The sequence below is a fragment of the Lissotriton vulgaris genome, chromosome 4_1 (genome assembly GCF_964263255.1).
Source record: "Lissotriton vulgaris chromosome 4_1, aLisVul1.2, whole genome shotgun sequence".
In the NCBI taxonomy this organism is placed as follows: domain Eukaryota; kingdom Metazoa; phylum Chordata; class Amphibia; order Caudata; family Salamandridae; genus Lissotriton; species Lissotriton vulgaris.
Window position 1 is genome coordinate 1,172,545,225 of NC_141691.1, and position 14,616 is coordinate 1,172,559,840.

The 14,616-nt window shown below is 43.0% G+C and overlaps 1 protein-coding gene across 8 annotated transcripts in view; it reads right to left on the reverse strand.

Annotated features, from left to right (window-relative positions):
• The window catches only part of RELCH (RAB11 binding and LisH domain, coiled-coil and HEAT repeat containing), an 853,871-nt gene that overhangs the window by 239,105 nt on the left and 600,150 nt on the right, over positions 1-14,616 (reverse strand). For all 8 annotated transcript variants that reach the window (XM_086965401.1, XM_086965404.1, XM_086965403.1 and 5 more), the window contains one exon: positions 1,354-1,433. In XM_086965401.1, the coding sequence (XP_086821527.1) occupies positions 1,354-1,433 (80 nt within the window). The remainder of the gene's footprint in view (positions 1-1,353; positions 1,434-14,616) is intronic.

The window sequence follows — 14,616 nt, forward strand, 5'->3', positions numbered from 1 at the left end:
CCCGAGACTCCCAAATTATTGAGACGCTGAGTTAAGATACGGTGGTCAACCGTATCAAAGGCTGCGCTTAGATCCAGGAGGATCACTACTGCTGATCCTCCTGAATCCAAGATCCGCCTTGCCTCCACTGCAACCACTATGAGGGCTGTATCAGCCCCCTGACCTGAAAGGAAGCCTGTTTGAGAGCTGCGCAACAACTCATTTGTTTCCAAAAAGGAAGACAATTGTTGGTTGGCTATTTTTTCCGCGATTTTACTGCGTTTACTGAGTGCACTTTGCACCTTCAGTCCTGTGTTAATGAGGAAGACACTAAGTATCCCTGTGTGTCTCCTCTAATGTGCACACTGCTGCACGTCTGGTGCTTGCGTATATAAATAACTTATCTCAGGTGCAGTGCAGCTTCAGCTCATATTCCTGATTGAGTGGGAGCAAAGTAAGGTTGTGCTGTCTTTATACGTCCTACCTTCCACCTTTTTGGTGAGTTTTGATGATTTTCAGTCCATTTTTTCCATATACATTTTTATCTAGTGTGACTGATTGACACTGTTTCAACACTCTGGCCAGGTTTCGGGAGCTCATCTTATCCATTCTGGCCCCATAATCGACATATGTTTGACCAGCTTCGTACCCCAACAGTAGGTGCTTTTTGTTAGCTTTTTTATCTCTGCCTCCATCCTGGGGATGAGTGATATATTGAATACTCAAGATTCTTTATGTACTCATTTTTACACCTCTTATAGCTTACAATTATCATTTTCCACTCTACACTGTGTTTCTCTTTAGTCTTAGTTCTGATGAAGACCTTATTCTCAACCAGAGGATTTTCTAACCAGAGATGCATATTGTACTTTCCCCTAGATGTGTCGTTTGTAAAAAGGCACAACAATGTACTCTTGATTTATTTTGCTCTATATACTTCTGAGTTCTCATTAGGCGTTATATCTTTACATTAAATGTTGCATCATTTACTTTGCACTCCTCACAAGCACTGCACAGCTACACTGACCTTTTATATTGTGACTACCTCTGTACTGTTACAAATGTATGTAATACAATGTCTATTTTTCAAGAGACATATTTGGCGTGTAGTCTCAATCCATTAGTTGAACTTGAAGAATACCTATCTAGGCCTCTTTTTTTAAAATATAAAATTCTCCAGAAAAGGTTATCTGAAAGAATCCCTTTGTGCCTATAACTACATTGAATTCTCAGATTCTGAGGAATACAGGGATAACTTTTTATTATAATAGTTGTAGTAAGACATTGAGAAACACAATCAGATTGAGTAAAGAATAATTGTTAACAGCGTAGAGGAACAAAAAACATTGCTTTAATGCTTAGATCTATTCTCACCTGATTATAGCACGTAAGAACTCCTGTAGCATAAATGGGAACAGTGGCTTTTGTAAGTACCCCATTCCCTGCTGTTGAATCTAAAAAGGCAAATAACACATTATGGGGTAACTGTTTACACAATAGATGTTCACCAAATTGACAAGACAATCGACTATCTAATTCAAGATTTATGATTTTAACCATGGTAGCCATGCATTTCTCCTACACACATCTATTAATAACATATTTCAATAAGGTAGGATAAGCACACAAATTAGACAGGCAATTACTTATACAGAGTGAGGGAGCATGATCAAAATTGCTGCTGGTCAGGTTTCTCTCCCAATGTTGGCTGAAAAGGGATCCTAGGTATAGGGACCTAAAACAAGTTGATTACTTTCAGTAATACTCATTCTTGTGAATACGCTTAGAGCATATTTCTACTTTTACAATAACCCCAGGTGCCAACCTGTATCTGGATTTTCAATAGCAATTGGTCCTATGCGCTCGTAGGTGCAATACAGAAGACCGAAGTGGAACTGTTTCACAACTTTTGGTAAGAAGGATACTTGCGCCTGCAGAGCCAGATTGTCTGGGGGAAAGGTGGTGTACAGGGGGTTGACACAGAGATTGAAGCTCACTAACCCTGTATGCTGATGTAATGGTGATGAAGCACACGGGCTTGTGGGAGAAAAGCTGCAAGGGGGAGCTGTGAAGTGGCTCGAAGGGAGTACACATCGAGAATGTAAGCACCAAATTAAGGTCCCACTGTGGCATGGCAAAAGAGGAGGGATGAAACAGATGTCAAGGCATTCCATGACATGGCACACAAAATATATATATATATCAACTAGACATTTAATCAGCTATCTCAGGTGGGCAAACTTTAGGGTTATATATGATTAATCATATGATTACTTCAGCGGATACAGCTTCTTGAACTCAATATTTTTCAAAGGGCCGAACTGGTCATTCTGTAGAACCGGTTAATACCGGGTCTCTTACATTTGGATAACGGTGGACACTTTTGAGGAAGCTTATCTAGCGAATGTACTTAGACTACATTGGCATTACTTTCTACTTATTTTGTTGTAAGTTGTTAGCTACATTAGGACATGCTCACATTTGTTGGGTTCGTCTTTTTTAACCAGATTTTTTTAACTTTAACAAAATCTTTGTACGTTTTCTGGAATTACATGTCCTGTATACTGATCTTCTGAAATATAACTTTACGGTGTGGAACAGTGGGACATGTTTTGAAGACCTAAGATGTGAATTCTATTCTAGGCTCTGACTAAGTTCCATACTAGCATTATGGATCTAGGAAACAAAATCTTTTGGTTAATTAACTATGGGATGACTAATATTTTTTACCTTTTTCGTCTGACCAGTTCAAGAATATCGTCTTTAACCAGGCCTGTTGACCCACGGGATCGTGACAACAGTATTATTCCATTTAGGTCAGTTCCCCTCTATACTAAGTGACCTCTAATTTTGAGACTATCTTTCTTACTTTTTCTTTTAGTGGTCATTAATACAGTTTATCAGTTCTTCATATTTTTAATCTCTTTGTGACTTCTCACTAATCTTGAAGCAAAAACACATGGCTCCAACCTTTTTTAAATCGACCACGACTGCTATACAATAGGTCTTGAACACTTAAATCTAGAAAAAAAACTATTCTAGCTCGGATGTTCTTCGGGCACATGTTCACATCGAAAACACTCTATTTCCATGTAGTGGCTCTATTCATGGTTCCCTAAAACTGCTTTTCTGGAGGGGTTTTTCTTCACAGTTTATGAAATGAACAATTACACGCAGAATATTACAAATATGTATTTACATATTATATGTTTTACTTTTATATACTTACTTGTATACATATGTAATTACAGCCGTGAAGAAGTCACTTGTGTGACGAAACATGTGCCAACTGTATTTTGGACTACAATACAAGTTTCTACAAAAGAAATCTATGACTCCCGTTCTCCGAGTTTGTTGTTTGGCCAATACTGTACATGGTGATAATAGCATGGATTTATTTTAGGTTGAGTGCTCTGGTACATTAGTCTCATGTTAACGGAGGTGTCTCACCAATGTATACGACCCATGTGGGGTAGTTTGATGCATCTGTACCTCTTAGCACCACAATTAGTTTACTCTTTGTGTAAATCCTTGATAAATACACTGGCACATGCCAAATAGTGGTGCGACTGAATGAAACCATCACTACCCAGCCTCAGTTTTGTAATTCATCATACCAATTGGTAGGGCTGAGCGAACTCATCACCCACATCGTAATCATTGTCCAAGTCTGTGCCAAAAGTGAGTGATGGGTTTGTTGTCTCCCTTGGAGAGGCGGCAGATCAAGTGTAGTAGGCAGTAAATCAAGTGGATGGAGAGAACCTCAACTGTCCTACGGGCACAACTTCAGTCAAGGACGGACTGACACCAACTTAGACAGGACTATAAGTACCTCTTCTCATCTGGAGTTTATTGGAACGGTGCTGGCTTAGAAGTTCTAGGGACCAGAGTGAATCAAGGTGCCAGAGATGGGGCTCTGGATGAGTCGGAGATATCTTTGCATTACGATGGTATGAATCAGTTGTGTAGGCCCAACATTTATCTTGAATGACTGCCTCTGAGCTATAATTGATTTGGGATGGATTAGTCCAGTACATACCCAAGCCTAGGGTGCCCAATTGGTGTTTGATGTAAGACAAGGGATGGTGGTACTATTCCCCGAGTTAACAACATCTTCCAAGGCTTTTCTATATGTGGCCAATTCGGGGGTAGACCACAGTCTTACTCGGAGGAGGAAAAGTCTTAACTTGGCTAAAACACAAATCCTTTTAAGGCCAGTATTGAAGAACAAAGGAACAGCCAGGGTACTTCCTGGAATATTGAACAGGGATTTAATAAGGCTATTTTCTCTGGATGTCAGCCCACTCAAGTTCTCTGTACCCAAGATATTTGCACCATATAAAGCAGCGGACTGAAGTTTTATAGAGCTTAACTGCTGAGGCACTATGGGACAAAGATAATTTTGATATTAAAAAATTCAGCCTTCCATGTTTTATCAATCTTTACTCCCAAATGCCAAAGTAGTCTACTTTCTAAAGTTTTGTCACACTAATGGAGAAGCCCCGTGTAAAACATTTATGTTGTTCAAGTATCATAATCTTAGTTTTGGAGGTGTGAACTTCCAAATCTCGGGTTTCAGTATAACCAGCAAAGTTGCTCAAAAGGCTCTACAGCCCAATTGGGGTGCGAGATAGTAGCACAGTATTGTCTGCAAATAAAGCGGGTATTGACAAACCCCGCAGCCTAGGACAATCAAACACAGGTTGATAAATAGCTTACCAAATCATTTATATAGAGCGAAAACAGGGTGAGAGCGAGCACGCATCCCTGGCGCATATCGCGATCAATAGATATACGATCTGTAAGCTCCCCTATTGCCCACCACCTCACTTGGGTGAAATTCCTTTCATGGAGCCAAATTAGGACATCCAATAAGCATAGTTCTATGCTCATTCTAGCCAGAGTGGACCAGAATTATTGTCTGGGGACCATGTCAAAGGCGGCACTCAAATTGACAAAATCCAAATAGAGATGGTCTTAGAGAGCACCCAAGCATAACGTTCAGACGAAAAACCTGGTTGATAGTACTAGTACTATCTTTGGTGTGGAACCCTGCTTGAAAATGGGATAGGACCTTACATTCGCCTAACCTGTCTTGAAGTCTGTCTAATAATTGGTTGCAGAAAACCTTCTGGAGGTTATCCCTCAGACTGATTGGTTTGTAATTACTAGGAGATGTTCCATCTCCCTTTTTCGAAAATAGAATTATTTCAGAACCTAGCCAGTAAGAAGGTATTGTATCACCTGCCAAACTTTTATTACATAGTACATTAATATATGGTCCCCATACTTCAGGCTCTGAATGGAAGAGGTCCCCCCGGACCTTATCTGGGCCAGACACCTTGCTTGGGAGTAAACAACAAATGGCTCTTAACGCCTCATCCAAGAAGATGGGGACAGTTTGTCATCAATTGTGCTGTCCAGGTCATGTGGAACTATTTTATGTTCTACAGTGAGAGAGGCCTTCTGGAGGGTTATAGCTTACATTTCCATGAAATGTTCCACCCATTGCTGTGTGTGGACTGTATATTCAATAGAACATGGGGTTTTTAGATTACCACGTGAAAAAACCTGCCAAAACGACTTTTGATCTTTGTTTTCAGGGGCTACGATTAGGGCTGACCAATTTGAATCAATCCATTCCTGCTTGAATGAGGCAATTATTGTTTTATAGTGGCACGATGTTGCCCAATTAATTTGTGTTCACCGTTTGATCGTCCTAATTAAATGTTCTTTAGCCTTATGTCACTCACTCGAGTACCAAGATGGGGAATAATTAACTCTTCCCTTACTGGCCTTCATTTCCACGGTACATAAGGAATGTAGAGAATTAAACAGATCATTATGCAGTTTACCCAAGGGTATCTCATTTGGTGGAGTAGTTTCAAATGGCCCACAGCTTCTATTAAATACAGCATACATTTGCAGGTGTATATCTGGATTGAGGCTCATTTTAGACCACTTAACAGCTTTGTATTATTTGATAATGTCAAGGTCATTTAAGATTGGGGAACTATAGTTGTACTAGTCTTGAATAAATTACCGTTCATTATCAATTTAAGAGCATTATGGTTGCTGTCTTTTCCGGTCATGAATACAAAACCAAGCGCATGGTGCCAGAAGTCAATATCAAAGAACATAGTTGATTCCACTCTGACTATACCCTCAAACAAAGGTTGGGGCGAGGATCTTATCTGACATGAAAATGTCATTACAGGCACGCAGATTGATGGTCATAATAAGGGACAACTGTGGAAGTGCCGTGGATGGCCAAGTGCTAAGCGGTTTTGTTGCCAATTTCTGGATATCCCCTGCTTTATTTTCCCTCTCAGTAATGGCTGATACCTTTTCAAGGGGTTAGCAGGTGGTGTGTAAATCCGCTGTGAGTATGACAGGGGATTTATCTAAGCTCTTGGAAAATGATGGGCAACAATTTAATATGAGTGAATTTTCATTCTTGCATGTAGAGTGGTTGTAGATGTCGAACATTTGCCCTACACCTATTCTGCCCACTCATACACAAACCTAAGATGTCAATTATTGATATCTAATCTTTTTATAGTGACACCGGACATGTTTTTTACCTAAATCAGTAGCCCGCCAAACGGCGGATAACTTTGGATCGAACTGTCTCTACACTGTGGTTCATGTACCCTTGCTTACATTTTTTTTTCCAGAGCCCATGTTTCTTGCAAAGTGACTATATCAAAGAAATTGATAAAGTTGCCCCACTCTAGGTCTGCAAGTTTCCTTTGTATGCCACTATGTTCAAGGCAGCAGTGCAAATGGTATAGTACTACTATCCTCTAGTCGGGTTATGTCTGGTGTAGCTTAAGCAATACTTGTCAAAACTGGGTCGCTTTGGTTTAAATCAGTAGTGGTTAAATGAGCAAGCGTATCTGATCTTTTATGGGGCTGCTGGGACATGGCAAACTCCACCGATTGGCTCAGGATATACAAGTATGAAAATCTGGAACACCACCAGACAATGCTAGTGCATGGACAATTCGAAGTGAATTTTGGGGGATAAATATGAGAGCAGGACAGGCAGGAGGTGGCCCTTCTGTCAGTCAACTTTATTCAAACAGGACTCCTCAGATCACTTAATCAATTACATTCATTATTACTGGCACATCCTCTCTCCATTGCCACTTGCACACTCGGATCTTGTATTTGCTGGGGGTGCAGAGGAAGCTGGTGATGTATGCTACTAGGTTGTAAGCCTGGGCTGCTTCTGAATTGAACTGTTGAGCCTGTAGGTGGATATGATAATGCATTTAAGACCAAAAAGCCCTTAACTAACAAGGAATTTCTCACTGTTCGGTTGATTGTATCCCAATTCTACATGGGGTTAGGTGAGCATTAGGCAAAAACTATGTCGGAGTGTATAATTGAAAGGCACCGTCTTTAAGATCTAATCCAGTAGGTCACCTTATTCACCAAAGATTCTGTTGACTGCTTTTATCAGGCTTAAGTCTTGGGGGTTTGGTAATAAATACTGAGAGTGGATTACTCTGCCAGTAGGTAAGGGCTTTTGACTGATAACCTGAGATGCAGTGTTGCAGTTCCTGAGGAGTGGTCAACTGGAAAAGTGAAGGGGGTTATTTGCTGCTGCTGATTGATTGATTAAATGACTCGCGGGGAGAAGCAATAATCCTTTGAGTAGATATGTGCCCTCTGGATGTGACATGTTGTGAAGAGGGATTTGAACCTTCCCTTGCACTTCGTTGATCAGTACTTGTTCAATGGCCAGGTGCGGCTATGGCTTGAGGAACTTTGAGTAGGGTTGGAATTGGTTGAACTCTGTGATTTGTATTCCCCACTAACAGAGAGCTTGGTCGGCAGTGCTGGCAACATTGCTGTGTCATGCACTTTCCAGATAGATGGTTCTTAATTTCTATCAAAAGGTTTGCATTCAGCTCATAAATATCTAGTACCCTCTGGTTTAACTTCAAGGTGGCCCTCCTATTAACAATGTCCTTTATTAGATAAGAAAGGTTATGTCCTCCGAGCTATTGAATGCTTGCACATTTTCAGGGAATGATAGTGTGGGTTGTTTGATTTGTTTAAGTATCGGGTCAGCCAGTGAGGCAAAGTGATTGGTACGTATGATGTTGGGGCTAAGGGCTGGTTGATTTTCTAATAATTTGAACTCAGGTGGTTGATTGTTTATAGTACTTGGCTGGGTTGAGGTAGGGGTTACTAAGCTAAATCTCTGGCAAATTAGGATCTGCCAGTCCCGGAGAGGGGCCAATTGTGGTAATGCTAATCTTGTTCACAATGTTTTTTCTATTTAAAGTGAGCCATTTTAGATTTTTCCTTGCCTTCCATTCCCGCTTTCCCTTTGGTTAGCAGATCCTCATCTCCCTCTATTAGATTGTCAATATCATCCAAAGTACAGTTTTCTGCAGTTTGATTTGTTAGATTTAAGCTTCTTCCCGAGCCCCTAATGGTGTCCATTGCCTCTCTTTTCCCATTTTAAACACTTGAACTACTCACAAAATTTGCAGGACCGTCTCTCCTGGAGGTGAACACAAGCTTGATCACAAGAGAGAGGTCCATGGTGGGTGGCCCTGCCCTGCCTCTTCCTGTCACTGACAGGAGCAGGATGGGCCTGCCCTTGTCCAGGGCTTTGCTTCGGCCCAGCGTGAATAGAGTTGGCGCTTCCAAAGGCTTGGGGGCTCCTCCCCAGCCCCTCTGGCAGTGCGCCTCCTGCCACTGTTGATTATGAGGGTTGCAGTTCCCCCTCGGCTCGACCTTCTGTTGTCCCACGCAGCAGGAGAATAGACAGCGCTTTCAAGCGATTGAAGGTTCCTCCCTCAACCACTCAGGCAGTGCACCTCCTGGCACTGGTGATTATGAGCTTGCAGTCCACTTGTGCGCCGTTCTGTTGTAAGGAATGCAATCTTTGAACACTGTCAGAACCCACTCATCTGTAGTAATGGATTTCCAGCAAGGTAGGAATAATTGAATCTTGTCCCATAATGGCTGTGCATTGTCTTGCAATGGGAAAATCAAAGCAGCTAGGAAGTCATTGGAGTAAGGAAGGAAGAGTTTGAAAACTGTTGCTCTTGGTGGTGTGTCCAGGGATTCCCTGGTACAACCTTGTCCTCTGGCGCCGAGAAAGGTTTGTGCCAACTGCTAAACAGGGGTGTGGTCTACTACAGTCAATAGGCAAGCTCCCATGAATAACCACTGAAAATTCACTTCTGCTGATGAAACCTGCTGACCGGTGAGGGAGTCCGCATTTTTCCACAATGTATGTATCAACCTAGGGGCATGTCATTAAGAAAGCTTGGAGCCCCTGAAAAAACAGTAGCTCACATCCAAGCAGGACACCTGATCACAGTGCCTACAATTCCGACCATACAGTCTGTTGCAACAAGACATGCCCATAACGCACATTTGGCAGCATCTTGTCTGTCCTAAATTGTTTGGTCAAAAGCTGTCTTAATTTATCAGGGACAGCCTGTAGATCCTGCTGGCCACATCTTGAGAGCTTGTATATAATGGCTTAAAAGATAGACTACAATGAGGAAAAAAAAGGCAGTGGACGATACCTTCTCGCTGAATACATTCCTCTGCCTGAGGTGCTGCAGAAATGATGGCGTTGGAGTTGTGCTTGCGTGTGGAAACCTCGACCGCTAAGCTTTCCAATGTTGGATGCTTTGTGAGAAAATGCAATGGAACTGAGTAAGGACTATGCACTTCTATCAAGTGCAAAATGCCAAATGTAATAGAAATATGCAAAAGAAAAGTAGTTCCCTATTAGCACTGGGAGGATATGATCTCCAATTACCTAAAAAAAACAAAGCGGAACCAAAATACTTCATGTGGGGGGTCAAACACAAGAGGGAGGAAAGACACTTGAAGCAGTAAGAGGGTACAACATTAAATAGGAAAGCCAGTAAATCATGAGCAGTAGCCAGACCCAAGGCCCTCTCTACCTATAATTTGAAGGATTTGTTACTGTTATACGCAACCACCATTTAAAGAGCTCTGAAGCAAGACTAGAAACATGGTATATATAAAAGACAAACAAAGGCATCACCAAAGAGCTGGGGTGATATTAATTGGACACTTTATCCTAACAGTAAATATCAAACTAGTCTCCTTAATTTACAGGCATTAACCGGACCAGTAAAAGAACAAGGGGCCAGATGTAGGTAACCAAATACCGGTCGGTAATGGTCGAAAATACAGAATTTCGGCCGTTACCGACCGGTATTTGATGTTTGAGATTTAGGGGCCACAAAATCGTACGATTCGGTAAATTTACCGAATCGTAAAAATTACTGAATCGTAAAATTTACTGAATCGTAAAATTCACCGAATCGGAAAATTTACGAATCGGAAAATTTACGAATCGGCAAAATTACCGAATCGGTAAATAAGAAATGGTAAAAATGACTTTTGAGATGTAGGTAACCTCTAAAATACCTAATTTACATGAAATTCGGTATTTAAGAGTCTGTATTTACCATGGATTCAAATCAGGTGGTAACCAGGTGCAGGCTATAAAAAAGGGCCTAAAACACAACTGTTTGACCAGAATGGCGGCATTCTATGTGATTGGGAGGCGGCTACGGCGCCAGGCAGAAGGAGAGAGGGTCTAGAGAAGGGAGGAGCAGGTCTACAGGCAGAGAATCACCCTATTCCAAATGACTGAGCCAGAGATCATACAAAGGTACATGCTACACCCCCAAACCATCCTGGAGCTGATCAGGGACCTCCACCCACTTTTGGAGCACGCAACCCCAAGGGCGCACGCCATCCCACCCCATGTGCAGGTGCTGTGTAGCCTACATTTGCTTGCCTCTGGGAGTTACCAGAGTGTGGTTGCTGCGGTAGGTGGGGTGTCCCAGAGCTGCCTGTCACGTTTTTTTTAGGAAATTCCTAGAGGCCATGATGCAGAGAAAGCATAATTACATCAGCTTCCCTGCAACTCACGCAGAACAGCTCAGGACCAAGACAGAGTTTTATCAAATGGCACATTTCCCCAACGTCATTGGCTGTATTGATGGCACCCACATACCAATATGTCCACCTGCGGCCACAGAGTACATTTATAGGAACAGGAAGTCTACCCACACCATAAATGTACAGGTAATCTGTGATGCAAAGTACAGCATCACGGACATAGTTGCCAAGTTTCCTGGAAGTACCCACAACTCATACATCTTTCAAAACAGTGGAATATACACACGCCTGACAGCGGGGGAATTTGGCGAAGGATACCTGCTAGGTAAATCACTGTGTGGCACTCCCTTGATACATATTGCAGATGTATGTGAATGTGTGGATGAGTAATGTCTTTTTCTGTTACTTTTAGGGGATAGTGCACATGGGGTCCACTCTTTCATCCTTACTCCCTACCTCAACCCTTCAACCCCCAGCCAGAGGAGATACAACAGGGCACACAAATCTACCAGGAACATTTTGGAGCGGACCAGGATGACGTACAAGCACTGCCTGAACCCAACACTGCTGGAGAAGCAACACCAACAGATGGCAGACACAGACGGGAAGAGATCACACGCAACTACTTTTAAGTAAGTAAAGAGACACAAACAGGTGGAGTATGCACCCACGTAGTTTAATTTTGTCACTAGGCAGGTTACTAAAGCACAATTGTGCAACACAAATTATATACATTCAATGATGTCAGTCCTGGGTCACTACCCCATTAAGTGAAGTACTCATTTGCGTCCACGCTTAGCACTGCCAGATGTTTGTGGCTGGTTGTGTTCGCTTGGTGTTTGAGCTGTTGCCTCACCATTGCGCCTGCTGCTCCTCCATGTCTCTACGCCAAGGTGGCTGGCCATGCTGCTCCTACTTGTGCTACCTTCACTCTCTGGCCCATCCAGAGCAGCACTTTGTGCTGTTTGTGCATTTATGAGCACCTCAACAGCACTGGTCATCCTAGCTATGCCCCTTGACACTTCATTGCTATTTTGAGTGAGTCCCTCCTGCATGTTTATGCATCTCCTGCATAGCAGGGAAGGGTCTATGGCCAGGCGGTTAATGGTTTTATTTTGTTGTTGTGCACGCTGCTTCTCCCTGCACCTTGATGTCATTTCTTGATCTAGTTTTGTGCACAGAAGCTGCACAGATTGTGACATATCACGCATCCCTGCAGCCATCTCCTTGTTGACATCAACTAGTTCTCTGATGCCCTTCCCTATGTCTTCCATGTTGTTGTTTAGGCTCTCCATTTGGCGTTGGACAGACATGATGGCTTTTCCCTGCATCCGTTGGATTCTGACCATGCTCCCATCTAGGCCACGGAACACACTGGGAGCCTCCACATGTGCTGCTACACTACTTTGTCGGAGCCTGCGGCGTCTTGTACCAGTATGGGCAACCTCTGCACTGGAGTTCAGTGTGGCAGAGCTACCTTCCCCAGGCAAGGTGTGTGTGTCTTCCCCCTCAATGTCACCTGCTGATGACTCCATTTCCAATAGTGGGGCAACAACATGCCTCCTGCTCTGTTGTGATGCAGGTGTAGTAACAAGCAGTGATGCAGGCATTTCTGGGGATGAAAATAACAGTGGTGATTGTGAACGTTCTGGGGATGCCTGCAACTCTGGAGCCATTTGTGTATCTTGGGATGGTGGATGTGTACTTGGTGCACCTGTGTCCTCTGATTCAGTCTGTGCACTAGGACCTGCCTCGTGGCTCTTATCCCTCTCTAGGGCCTTGCCTTCAGTCTCCCGGGAACGCCTGCGAGATGTCTGACCTGTGGATATATGAGCGTACATTAGCTAACCGCTACTGCCTCACAGCCACTACAATTAAATGATTTTCACTTGAACAATGTACATGTTGCCTGCGCTTCATTATGTCTGAAAGTATTTCCCTAACTTGGTGGTTGCTGTGCTGTATGACATGGTCTTTCATTTAATGACTAAATGCCCCATGATGCATTGCTCCTGTACTGTGCTTGCTGTACTGGACTGGGGTTCAATTAGCCACATAGGGTAAAGGAAAGGATGATGGGGTGGGGGGATTGCTGTGCATGCATCTTACCTTTTCAGATGGCAGCTCTGGCTGAGCTGTCTACATCTCCCAGTCAGCAGACGCTTTCAGGTTCTATGGTTGAGCCCACCATCTCCTCCAGGTCAGTAAGGGGGGGTGCTGGGTTCTTCCCTCCACCAGTTTTGCTTGCCTGCTTGTGGTGTTCTGCAATTTTCTTTTTTGTCTGGCTCCTGAGGTTGTACCACCTCTTTTTAAGATCCTCTATATCTCTGGGAGTCACTCCAACTGCATTCACTTTTTCTTGAATGTGCAGCCAGATATTCCTTTTGCAAGATTCTGCCACTGTGAGGGACTGCCTGTCAAATAGTTTTTGGTGCTCCTTAACCACCTTCTCCACAAGCACCTGCAGCTCCATGCTGCTGAATTTCAGTTTCCTCTTCCTCTCTGTCTGGTCTTTGTCTGTGCTGCTTGCCATTTTTCAAATGCAAAAGTGCACTAAACTTTTCTGCTGCTCAGGGACTCAGCTCAGCTCCAACTGCCTCTCCAGAAGCTTCTAATTAGTTGCAGCTGCCTATGTAGCCACTTCCTGGTAAGGAGGGGGAGGGTGGTAACACCTGATTGGCTGCCTGATTCAGTTTCACTTTTATTTGCTTTCCGATTCGGTATTTACCGAATTGGTATTTACCGAATCGGTATTTCCAATTCATTCCTATGGGCCAGAAGGCCCATAGGAATGAATGGAGAATACCGATTCGGTAAATACCGATTCTGTAAATACCGATTGGCCAATTCCGAATTTTACCGATTCGGTAAAAAATACAGATTTTTTACCTACATTACATTTACCGACTCAAATACCGATTCGGTAAAATTCTGTATTTAAGAGTCGGTAAAATTGAATTACCTACATCTAGCCCTTAGTCCTATATCAAGTGCTTTATTAAGTTGCTGCTAACTTTGCTAGGCTTTACACTCAGAAACTGAACTCACAAGCAATGGAAATCACTTAAGGCAGAAAAAGCACAGCCTTTGCAAAGGAACCTGGAAGCATAAATCTTCAAACTATTACACACATGACACAAGATTGGTATCTTGAATATTCACTATTCATGATCTTCACTGCAGCTGATGGTTAAGTACGATCTCCATGTGTGCAGCTGAAGCTGATGAAATACTGAAGTGCAAGTGGTTCTTTTTAAGATCACTGTTGTATGTGTAATATGTCTCGGCTCTGTATGCTGCACTGTGCTGTCAACAGATGTGACCGGCATTAAAATAAATGATAAATTAGACTGCCTAGAAGCCTCCAGGTGAAAATTCTGCATTATGCGGACTTGAATGCCACAAGACTCTGAACAGCTCTTCCATGCCTTCATCAGTAGGATATGACTTGCAGCTGACCCATTACTTGCCTAACCTTACTGCAGGTGGTCCAACGAAGAGGACAGGGCTGCCTTGCACATTGCCAGCAAAAAGTGCTGGCAAGGGCCGCCTGTGAAAACTGCAGCGCCCCTGTGCACCCCTGTACACTGGTATTGCCTGGGAATAAGCAAAGCATTGGTGAGCCGCAAAGTCTTATCCTAAGTGAGGAGCTGGCGGAAGGTCAATAAAGAGAACAAAGTATGATCAGCTAATGGCTGCTCAACCCTATATATTACC